General features: G+C 41.5%; 1 protein-coding gene across 1 annotated transcript in view; it reads left to right on the top strand.

The window, feature by feature from the left end:
- Positions 1 to 10721, top strand: part of LOC134316840 (phosphoinositide 3-kinase regulatory subunit 6) — a 33274-nt gene extending 22553 nt beyond the window's left edge. Inside the window, exons 11-19 of the mRNA XM_062997338.1 lie at positions 112 to 205; positions 1096 to 1215; positions 3906 to 4013; positions 4922 to 5024; positions 5973 to 6043; positions 6165 to 6255; positions 6752 to 6804; positions 8151 to 8257; positions 9081 to 10721. Of these exons, the coding sequence (XP_062853408.1) occupies positions 112 to 205; positions 1096 to 1215; positions 3906 to 4013; positions 4922 to 5024; positions 5973 to 6043; positions 6165 to 6255; positions 6752 to 6804; positions 8151 to 8257; positions 9081 to 9237 (904 nt within the window). The 3' untranslated portion in view covers positions 9238 to 10721. The remainder of the gene's footprint in view (positions 1 to 111; positions 206 to 1095; positions 1216 to 3905; positions 4014 to 4921; positions 5025 to 5972; positions 6044 to 6164; positions 6256 to 6751; positions 6805 to 8150; positions 8258 to 9080) is intronic.
- The last annotated feature ends 1890 nt before the right edge of the window (positions 10722 to 12611 follow it).

Here is a 12611-nt window from a genome sequence, read left to right as displayed (position 1 = left end):
AACTTGATGCTTAAAGGTTGCTGGATAAACTAGATAAAATTGAACACGATACCAATAAAACAACACCATTATTTTTTAAACTTATTTTTTCTTTCTGCTATTTTCTCACAGGAAAAGAGAAGCACGTCGACTTTTTTTGACTGCCAAAGTCAACATAAAGATGTTTTACATTCCTGTTTCCATACAGCCCTCCTCTCACGCCATGGTACATTTCATCTTTACCTTTAATATACTGTATAATAAATATAAATAGTTTGTCCTTGGGATTTTTTAGTTTTATGAAAATGGACATACTGCTTGTATTCAGAAATGTGTCATGGCATGTAAAGGCAGTTTGCTGGGGCACAGGGCCTTCTTTTCTGGACGAGCGTGTGACATGTGATACTTTTTACTCGTCTATCTGTAGCACTGTCACCTCACGTCAAGAAGGTCCTGGGTTTGATTCCCAGGTGGAGCAGTCTGGGTCCTTTCTGTGTGGAGTTTGCATGTTCTCCCTGTGTCTGCGTGGGTTTCCTCTATGTGCTCAGGTTTCCTCCCACAGTCCAAAGATAGATACTAAACTAGAGATACTAAAGTCTAAAGGAGATACTAAATACTAATGGTGAAACTAAAGAGATACTAAAAGTCCCCCTAGGTATAAGTGTGTGTGCATGTGTGTTTGCTCTGTGATGGACTGGTGACCTGTCCAGACCTGTTACCTGCCTTTTGTCCAGTAAATCAGACCCACTGTGACCCTTAATAGGACAACACGGTGGTACAACAGACAATGAATGAATGATTGAATATTTTTGAGGTTTGTAAATTTGTGTAACTGTGGACAACTTTACAGTTTAGATTATAGTGTGTTAAAGTGTGTTTTTGTTCTTTATGGGGTAGGGATGGGGTTTTGACATTATAACACCTGTGATTTTTCCATATATGAGATGTGTAGTGTGTGTAGGTGGTTTAGTGTGTGTTATTGTAGGAAACACTGTAACCACACGTAGGATGTATTAATGAGCAGGTGTTTTATTTTGGAGGAACTAAAGAACTGAATGACGTGTGTTTGCATTGAGCACTGTGTGATTTCCTTTTTCTGATGAATGTGTGTTGTAGGGTGTGTGTCCGGTGGACTCTAACCCATGTGTGTTGGGCTCATATTTGGGGAAGGTGGATCCATGGTACGGGTGTAACATTGCCAGCCTGGGTCACATGATCCCACAACTTGCCACCATGGTAAAGTACCCTTTATGCATTTATAATAGAGGGGCATCAATTATGTTTTTTGGGGGGGCAGGAGGGTAGGGGTTTTTTTCTACATGAACCACATTAAAAAATATTGTGTGACTAGTAAAATTTACATGTACTATGTGTATATATACACATATACACCGATCAGCCATAACATTAAAACCACCTCCTTGTTTCTACACTCACTGTCCATTTTATCAGCTCCACTTACCATATAGAAGCACTTTGTAGTTCTACAATTACTGGCTTTAGTCTATCTGTTTCTCTGCATGCTTTGTTACCCTTTCATGCTGTTCTTCAATGACCAGGACCCCCACAGGACCACTACAGAGCAGGTATTATTTGGGTGGTGGATTATTCTCAGTCATGGTGTCATGGTGGTGGTGTGTTAGTGTGTGTTGTGCTGGTATGAGTGGATCAGACACAGCAGCGCTGCTGGATTTTTTAAACACTCCTACCTAGTTGGTCCACCTTGTAGATGTAAGGTCCGAGACGATCGCTCATCTATTGCTGCTGTTTGAGTTGGTCATCTTCTAGACCTTCATCAGTGGTCACAGGGCGCTGCCCACGGGGTGCTGTTGGCTGGTTATTTTTGGTTGGTGGACTATTCTCAGTCCAGCAGTGACAGTGAGGTGTTTAAAAACTCCATCAGCACTGCTGTGTCTGATCCACTCATACCAGCACAAAACACACTAACACACCACCACCATGTCAGTGTCACTGCTGGACTGAGAATAGTCCACCAACCAAATAATACTGACTGTGGTGGTCCTGTGGGGGCCCTGGTCATTGAAGAACAGCATGAAAGGGGGCTAACAAAGCATGCAGAGAAACAGATGGACTACAGTCAGTAATTGTAGAACTACAAAGTGCTCCTATATGGTAAGTGTAAAAACAAAGAGGTGGTTTTGATAGATAGATAGATAGATAGATAGATAGATAGATAGATAGATAGATAGATAGATAGATAGATAGATAGATAGATAGATAGATAGATAGATAGATAGATAGATAGATAGATAACAGTAATGATAATAAAAATAAAAATAAAATAAAAGATGTGTAAATAATAACTATACAACTGTAACTATAACTATAACTATGTAAGGATGGTGAAAAATAACTGTAACTATACATATGACGGTTGTGTAAAGTGCAGGTTATAACAGCCCAGTGTGCAGTCCGGGGTGATGGTAAAGTTTAATGTTATGGCTGATGAGTGTGTGTGTATATATATATACAGTGTATATATATATATATATATATATATATATATATATATATATATATACAGGGGTTGGACAAAATAACTGAAACACCTGTCATTTTAGTGTGGGAGGTTTCATGGCTAAATTGGACCAGTCTGGTGGCCAATCTTCATTAATTGCACATTGCACCAGTAAGAGCAGAGTGTGAAGGTTCAATTAGCAGGGTAAGAGCACAGTTTTGCTCAAAATATTGCAATGCACACAACATTATGGGTGACATACCAGAGTTCAAAAGAGGACAAATTGTTGGTGCACGTCTTGCTGGCGCATCTGTGACAGAGACAGCAAGTCTTTGTGATGTATCAAGAGCCACGGTATCCAGGGTAATGTCAGCATACCACCAAGAAGGACAAACCACATCCAACAGGATTAACTGTGGACGCAAGAGGAAGCTGTCTGAAAGGGATGTTCGGGTGCTAACCCGGATTGTATCCAAAAAACATAAAACCACGGCTGCCCAAATCACGGCAGAATTAAATGTGCACCTCAACTCTCCTGTTTCCACCAGAACTGTCTGTCGGGAGCTCCACAGGGTCAATATACACGGCCGGGCTGCTATAGCCAAACCTTTGGTCACTCGTGCCAATGCCAAACCTCGGTTTCAATGGTGCAAGGAGCGCAAATCTTGGGCTGTGGACAATGTGAAACATGTATTGTTCTCTGATGAGTCCACCTTTACTGTTTTCCCCACATCCGGGAGAGTTACGGTGTGGAGAAGCCCCAAAGAAGCGTACCACCCAGACTGTTGCATGCCCAGAGTGAAGCATGGGGGTGGATCAGTGATGGTTTGGGCTGCCATATCATGGCATTCCCTTGGCCCAATACTTGTGCTAGATGGGCGCGTCACTGCCAAGGACTACCGAACCATTCTGGAGGACCATGTGCATCCAATGGCGGTGCCGTGTATCAGGATGACAATGCACCAATACACACAGCAAGACTGGTGAAAGATTGGTTTGATGAACATGAAAGTGAAGTTGAACATCTCCCATGGCCTGTACAGTCACCAGATCTAAATATTATTGAGCCACTTTGGGGTGTTTTGGAGAAGCGAGTCAGGAAACGTTTTCCTCCACCAGCATCACGTAGTGACCTGGCCACTATCCTGCAAGAAGAATGGCTTAAAATCCCTCTGACCACTGTGCAGGACTTGTATATGTCATTTCCAAGACGAATTGACGCTGTATTGGCCGCAAAAGGAGGCCCTACACCATACTAATAAATTATTGTGGTCTAAAACCAGGTGTTTCAGTTATTTTGTCCAACCCCTGTATATATATATATATATATATATATATATATATATATATAACACACGCATATATGTAGTTTGTTAATGTGTGTGTGTGTGTGTGTGTGTGTGTGTGTGTGTGTGTGTGTGTGTGTGTGTGTCTGTGTCTTCAACAGTGTGATCCTAACAAGCCACATGAAGCTAACCCCTTTCTGGCTGATGTAATTTCCTATTATGTGCGAATGGCACAGCAGCCAATCCACTTCACTATCTACTATGTGAAGGTGAGAAAAAAAAATATCACAGATTTTTATTTCTATTTCTTTATTTGGGTGTGATGGTACAGCATGATGTCATGCCACCAAAAGCACTTGTCTCATCACATAAGTGAACACTCCGGTAAAAAAACCCTGAGGTGTGATACTGCTATATTACTCAGAGTTTCATTACACCATATACTTTGTTGTGAATGCTTAAGATCCAGGAACAGTGGGCCAACATTAAAGCCACCACCGTCACCTTTGATGTTTTGCTTGGATGGGTATTTTACTGAATGTCTAGTGTTAACTATCAAGCTCAGTCAATAGTGACCCATTCAATTCATAAACACATGAACAAGTTGCATTTTTCTGAGTTTTACCCCTTTTACCAACACATGTCCAATCTGCAGCTGCTTCTTGTTACTTGCCAGTGTTGGGTTCCCATGCTAAGCTCCATGTGACCCCCACCACCAGTCCCAGAGATTGCATTATGCAGCGGCAAGCAGGAAGAGATCATGTCCAACCTTTACTCCCTCAAACACGATCAACTGTGTTTATGTGGACGCCAGGCGTGCTTGTTGACCTTGTTAAGACATGAGCACAGCTTTCTTTTATTTTAGTCTATTATGTCTGTGGTCCGCTGCTGTACAGACACAACTGTTCGTCTTTAAAAAGGACTGGCTGTATAGGATATAACTACATTGCTACTGCAACAGCGACTCTTGCTAACTGGTGAGGCGCCAGCACGAGCTGAAGAGGAATACTTGAGTTTTGCTGGTGTTGGAGGCGATGTGTGCTAGTTTGCTGTTCTCCTCAGGCAGCAGTCATGCATGAAGCGAGGTTTATAATGCAGAGGGCAGGATTGGACTTTTTTTTTCAGTATTGAAAACGGTTTAAAAGCCCCAGCTGTATATGCTTGTGTGTGTTTTTAGGTTTTCTTCACCAGCCCAACCAAAGAATCAGTGGAAGATGTTTTCTTATCTCATCTAGGTGTTACTTTTCCTGACTTTATACAACGCCACACCACAGCTAGAGGTACCAGTACCACTGTCTGTACTCAGATTTAAATATGCATGTGTTTTATAGTAGTTTGATTAGGCGAAGAACATGGCTGGAAAGCTATTTTTTTTTCTTAACCATCTTTAGTATTTTAGGATAGCTCTTTTTCCACTTCACTGATGCCCATCCTGGCCGGGGTCATGGCAGGTCTGGTTCCATCGGGAAACATTGGACACAAGGCAGGAACAATCAGGGCACCAATAAATCTCAGGGCTTTAGCCATCCCCTCTCAGACAAAGCCAGTCATGTCTGTGTAGATGACCGGTTGGCTGGTGGTGGGTTAGTGTCTATTACCTCTCACCCCTTACCAGGAACAGCTGGATAAACAGCCACCGCTGCTAGTCATAAGACGTCCTTTATCAGTCTAAAGAGCTTCACACATCTTTTTCGGCATGTGCTGTAATTTTCTTCCCATTTAGTATAGGAGAACTGCAGAGCACCAATCTCTTCTGCCAGTTCTTACTTCCATGTCCAAAAGCAATGGTTTGCTCTATTAAAGTTTGTCTCCACTTAATCCTGGGTCACATCAGGTCTGTTCCTCTGAGAAACACTGGGTACAACACAGGAATACTCTGGACTGGACGCAGATCAATCGCAGGGCTTCGGCCTTCTCTCTTCCTCCTCAGACATAGCTAATTATAGCCAGACATAGCCAATCAAGTCTGACCGTGGGCATCACTATGATTTGAGCCAGGATTACAGCAGGGGTCACTCGAAGGCCATTTTTGACAACTCTTATCATTTGTATCCGGATTAACTAGCAGCAGGTCTGTTTCCTACATCATTTGCTTAAATGATGAAGCCATCACTGAGTAGCTCATGTAAATACAGAGGTTTATCATGTTCTGTAATATTAAATCAATACTCCTGATGTTATATGTACCCAAAAACCAGGTGACATGATTTTGTGATTTTCTCCTACAGTTGGAACTTTAAGACAGAATAAAAATCCTCCAGAGATGTGTGGTGCTCTTGTCTCACTAAACTACAGAAAGGTATGAGAACTTAAAATGTGCATATTCGGATTTGGAAGAAAAGTGCAATACCCTAAGTACAGATTGGTCAGCACTCTTTATCAGGTAATAACACAAACCTAAAGTGTTCACTTTGTTTCAGGTGTCATTAAGCAACAGAGAAACAGAAAAAGGTATCTCACTACGGACAACAAGAATCCAGGTCTCAGCTGTATCCACCAACAGAAATGAGGGTAGGAAAAAGTGAAAACTTTTTGAATATTTTTTTGAGAGACAAATAAGCCATAGAGTTTAACATGGCAGGGGTGGCTTTGTAGTCAAGCTACAGACTTGTGATCAGAAAGCTGCTGGTTCACGGTCAACAACTGCCAAGGTGCCCATACACCATACACGATCGGCTGTGCCTGAGGGAGGGAAAAGGTGAAATTGATTGCTGCTATACAATTGCGCCCTCTGCTGACTGGTCAAGGTGACTGGGCCATGTGACAGTCACAGCCCTCCTTGGCCAGTATGGCAAAGATTGCATCTGGGATGGGGGTGGGGAGCTTGGACATGATTAGATTAGGAGCAAAAAATGTAAAAAACCAGCAAACAAACAAACAATGCAGAGCTGGATGTGTAGTTATCCCCCTTTTAGAGACAATAAAGAATAGTGGCTAAAAGAGTGGTGGCTCATTGTTTAAGTCTACTGCTAATAATATTAGTTTATTTTCTCTGTTCCTGTTTTAGATCTGAATTGTCTCACAGTGGACTTGGGAGACATGAGGACCAAAAGTGTTTTGGTGAGCTCACACTCTCACAGCGTCATACAAATCATGTACTTATATAGGAAGTGGTAATCAGAATATCGTATTATTGTTTTTATTTTTATTTTTATTATTTAATGCAGTTTTTAAATCTTTCATTATTTTAAAATGATTTACATACCTGAACATTTTGCAGACTTAGGGTTTGATTTTGAACCAATAAAACTACTGTTTTTACCATTACTTACCTTACGTACCTCACTGACCAAGGTCCTTCTTGGCCGTTTGCCCAGTTTCGCTAAACAGCCAACTCGAAGAAGGTTTCACATTGTGCCAAGCTTCTTCCATTTAAAAATAACTGGGGCAACTTAAAGTTGTTGATATTATTTTATAATAAAAAAAACAGCACAAACATTAAACCAAGGTTAAAAGTAACCTGAATTGTACACATATTGCCTGATTACAGTGCAGTTATTAATTATAGTGACACAGTAAAGGGTGTGAATACTTTTGTTAATTCACTGTACGTTTAGAACATGGTGAAGTACTCTGTGTATGAATCTGATCTCTGATCTAACATACCTATTTGAACTATATCTTTGTTATGATTACAGGTCTTTGTTGTTTATCCTATATGTTTCAGTTTTCTATCTACAGGTTAATATGTCATTATTAATAAACAATAACCTGTAATTAAAATTTTGTATTTATTAATTATCTTCTAAATAGATCCATGTTTTTACAGCTTTAAGAATTAAAAACAGGCCGCTCAGGTGGCACAGCGGTAAAAAGACATGCTGCAACCAGAGCTGGATTCTGAGTACATCGTTTCGAATCCAGCTCTGCCTCCCCGGTTCGAGGCTGGACGGCTGTATGAGCAACGATTGGCTGGTTGCTCAGTTGGGGGGTGGGACAATGAACCGGATGTGGGTCTCTCTCTGTCAGAATGCGATTACGACCTCTGCCGGGTGATTAGAGGCGCCTGCACAAGAGATGAGGAAGAGTGCCCTTAGGGTGTGTCTCTCCGCATGCAACGCTAGGTGGCGCCAAACTCATCAATGTGTGGGTGGCAAAAATGCATCCGACTGCTGCCCATGTTTCGGAGGGGATATGGGTTAGCTTCGATCTCCTCTGTCAGGGCAGGGTTCGGCATAGACAGAGAGGAAGCACGATGCAAATTGAACAATTGGATACACTAAAGGGGGAGAAAAAGGGGAAAAAAAAGAATTAAAAACAGAGCATCTCAAGGTTCATTATCAAAGGGGTATTTTATTGTTTAATGTAACTTCCTAAGTGTGGGAAAGACAGGAGTTTTTACATTCTATGCATGTTCACTCCATAATGATTTTTTATTTCCTGACTTTGTCATTTATTTTTATCAGGACCCCAAAATCAGAACGTGTAATCTGAAGATGAAAACCCTAGAGAGAACAGGATTCACGCTGTGTCTGGATAAAGACTCACGCAGAACTTTCCGTAACGTTCAGAGGTTAGAAATATCATTTTCACCAGATCATGATTTGTGTAATAATGGGGTATGTGTGTTCCCAGGGTTCATCTGATGGTGATAGTGACAGGGATACCCTGTCACTATCCTAAATTTAAAATCCTAAATGTAATACTATTTATTGCATTAAAAATCGACAGTAAAATTAAAACACATCAGCGTATCTGTCAACTAACTGTAACAAGCCTACCTGCTGTGGAGCTTTACGGGTGTCATGGTTACAGAATCATGTCTGTCTGCATTTGCATTTATGGCCAGCAGAGGGGGCATTAAGGTGCAGATCCTCATCGAGCATTATTTCACTTTAGGTGAAGGTGTTTTTATTTATCACAGTTTCTTCCTCGTAGACGGATCTGTTTCGCCGTTGTAAACCTGCTTTCTCTTTAAACCGTAATGCAGGTCAGTTTTTTTGCTGGCTTATGAGGGCAGCACAGTTTGTCTTTTTGGGAACCGCCCTGGACGACTGAGCTGCCACAGAGGCAGTGTGATAGCCTATTTTTGAAGCATGCCCCACATTTGGAGCCATGCCGAGCACGGGCTGTGTCAGTTGGTATGATGGAATGCCATTTAGTCATTGCCATACCCAGCTTGTTATGTGGTTCAGAGGTCTGGAATGATCGCCTTTGGCTAGTACCTATAATGAAATATTATTTGCAATAACACATAAGAAGACTAAAGTCTAAAGGACGTTATAAAACTTTCGACAACACATAAACTTTTTATTTCAAATGTAACCATGAGTTCATGTAGGATTTGGACTTGATTGCATTGATATTTAATGTTACGTTCTGATCTTCTTTTACAGTATTGAAGTTGAACCGTGTAAAGATCCGGGATATTACATTCAGAGGTCACTGAGGTCAAGGTTCGCATCAGAAGAGGACACAGACGCTGGACTGAGCACATTTATGAATCGAGAACTTCCTCTTTCCATAAACACCTTCTCTGGTGTCATTTCCTGACAGGAGCTGAAAGTACAAAGGACAAAGTGTTTTGATGGACATGTTAACAGCTAATTAGAGGTGATTTTAGTGTTTTAATACTTTCGTCGTGCATTGCAGTGCTGCTAAAATCCCACTGTTACTTAACAGTGTCTTCACTCTGTTTGGACAACGCAAGGTGGGCTTCATATATGCACTCCTGCCAACAGGCCGAACAATTAGGACTTCAGGACTTCCTTCTCTGTGGAGCTTTTTTATATGGAAGTATGAGTACATTTTGGATGACATACGCTTAGATAACTGTTAGCTGATGCCTCTTTTACTCATTCAGTTGTGGTATATGTGTCTGCTCTGTATATCCTCTAATGAAGATGTAGTTTTGGATTTACTACATCCAGAAAAACAACTTTATTATTCCACATTTAAACCCCAACAAGTCTGGTTTGAAACAGAATGTCCAAACAAAACAGACATTTCTGAAGTGTCCTAATACTTAAGGAAACCAAACCTCTTCTTTCATACATCAGTACAATCAGATTTTTTGTAACTACCAATTTCTTCCAGGTTCAGTTATTCTTTATCTTATTGTCCAAAGTGACTGAGTTCTGACCAGATACAATTAAGGATTAAGGAACTTCAACAGTGTTAACTTGACACTAAAGGGGCTTGAACCAGCAACCTAATAATAATTAGTCTGTTACCATAACCTCTCTGCTCCAACTGCCTAGTTCCCAGTTGGTTGTCTTTGCCTCATGCACAGTAAGACTGTAGATACCCAAAATACTAAGGAGAGGGGTACAGTGGCCAGTCCACCTTCTGCATATTTTGCAAGGTGGGAGGAATCCGTACCAGACCTTCATAACAGTAATTTGAGTTCCTCTGTTTCTGCCACCATGCAGTGCTGGCAAAAAGAGTCACAGACTAGCACCTGCCCCCTCTGCCATGTGTGATGTCAAAGACTCTTTCTTTTATATCAGCCAGTAGAGGATTCTCACAGAGAGAGATACTCCCATCCTCTCAGACATGGCCAGTAATGTCTGCGTAGACCCCTGGTCAGCTGATAGCACGGTTGAGATTAGAACCCGTCACTCAAGCGCCCTGAAAGTGACTTATTACAGTTTTATTCTCTAATTATGAACATGAAGTTTTTTTTTCTTTGAAGTTTGTTATTTTTAGGTAAAAAAGAACAAATTATTGGTGGTGCAGTAGTTCATGTTGGCACTTTACAGCTTCAGTGTTTTAGGTTTGTTCCTGACCTCTGTGTAGTGGGAGTTTTCTTGCCCTGTGCACAGTGTTTCTGCGATGGACTCTGGACCAGCTGCGACCCAGCTCAGACCTGGATGGAGTGTTTATTGAAGTATGAAAAGATCAAAGCATATTTAGCTGTTTCACTTTATAAAATGAAGATGTTTTTCTGTATAATAACAGATTTCATTATCTGTTTGTAAGCACACTAGATTAATTTGATTTGACTTTTTGTTTTTGAATAAATGATTTTGCAATCAGAGGTCTTCATTTATTATTATTTTTTTAAAATGACAATTAATAAAGATGTAATGGGGCTGGTCGAGCCTCACTGTTGAAGCATGAGACAAATCCACACACCTACACAAATAAAAAATAGAACTCAAGTGCAAATGTTTTAACCAAGGTAGAACAATACTGTAGCTAAAACCACTAACAAGGTATAATAAAGGGATAATCACAAAAAATAAGGTGGACAAATTAATAGAAACAATGTAACAAATGGAACACATGAAAACATCCCTAGCTGCCACGGAGAAGAAGGACAGAAAAGGGATAGTGTAGAACTGAGAACTGGATTTATGGAAAAGGGACATCATGTAGCCTCTGGGTCAATTCAGTAATTTGGCAAGACACATGGGTGTTTCCTCAAAGCTAAAAAATGTTGCCATGACATGTCAGCGAAAGACTAAGGATTAAGTAGCCCAGTATCACAGCTGGCAAGTGTCAGACTGAGAAACTGTGATGTAAAAAAACCCTCCACCTGAAGTGAATTAGCAGGCATTCATCTGCGCCTGCAAAAATGGTGTGGTGTATCTGAGGCACTCACATCCAGCTGAGCCACCATGCAGTCGTGGACAACAAAGTATTTCTAAAGGCCAATGTAAATAAGATTCAAAATGATGGATTTGATGCGTAAGTTAGATTTTTCGTTCTAAAACTTGTAACACAGGGCCGCTCAGGTGGCGCAGTGGTAAAAACACACGCTGTTCACCAGAGCTGAGATCTCGATTACATCGTATCGAATCTTGGCTCTGCCTTCCGACTAAGGCTGAGCGGCCACATGAACAACGATTGGCCTGTTGTTCAAAAAGGGGCGGGCTTGAGCCGGATGGGGACTCTCTCTCAGACTAGTGCGATTACGACCTCTGCTGGCTGGTTGTTGGCGCCTGCATGGAGATGGGAAAGGAGTGCAGTAGAGGGTGTGGCTCTCCGTACACAGCGCTGTACTGCACTGCACTTGTCAAGTGTAGGTGATAGGATGTTCGATTGCTGTGCACATGTCGGAGGGGGCATGGAGCAGCCTCGTCCTCCCCAATCAGAAGCAGGGAACAGCATTAGTGAGAGGCTAAAAAGGAAAAAAATAAAATAAATAAATAAATACACGTTTAAAAGGAACAAAAGTAGGCAGCATGGTGGTGCAATGGGTAGCGCTGTCACCTTACAACAAGAATAGCCTGGGTTCAGTTTCCTGGATGGGCAGCCAGGTCCTCTGTGTGTAGTTTGCATATTCTGTTCCTCCCTAAAGCCTAGAGGTTAACTGGAGCTACTACAAATTTCCCTTCGCTTTACTCTGACCAGGATAAAGCGGCGGTAAAACAATGAATGAATGAAACCTAATGGATGAATTATAATTAAACGGTGAGAATTTTACACAATGCAACATCGCCGCCTGTTGGAAAAAATGCAAAACTGCGCGCCATCCAGAACCTCACAAGGACAGAGCAGAGCTTCATGTCTTTGTGGTGTGAGAGGAAACCGGAGCTCCCGCAGGAAACCCACACAGACAAGTGGAGAACATGCAAACTCCACACAGAAAGGACCTGGACTGCCCCACCTGGGGATCAAACCCAGGACCTTCTTGCTGTGAGACGACAGTGCTACCCACTGAGCCACAGTGCTGCCCGAAAGACCAAACTCAATAAACATCTAATCAAGAGATTAAAGCTTTTCTAACCTCACTGGTGTTTATGACAAGACACATCAACCATGAGATAAAAAAGTTTCAAATTGATTAAAAAAATTCTAAATCTATATTCTAATCTAAATTCCGTAAAGCTAAATATTAATATTTCGGCCGCTCAAGCAAGGACGGATTAAGGATAGTCTGGGCCCCTGGGCAAAGAGTTGCCCAGGGACCCACCCACCCC

Source organism: Trichomycterus rosablanca, chromosome 6 (genome assembly GCF_030014385.1).
Source record: "Trichomycterus rosablanca isolate fTriRos1 chromosome 6, fTriRos1.hap1, whole genome shotgun sequence".
Taxonomy (NCBI): Eukaryota; Metazoa; Chordata; class Actinopteri; order Siluriformes; family Trichomycteridae; genus Trichomycterus; species Trichomycterus rosablanca.
This window is presented reverse-complemented; position numbering and strand designations above follow the sequence as displayed.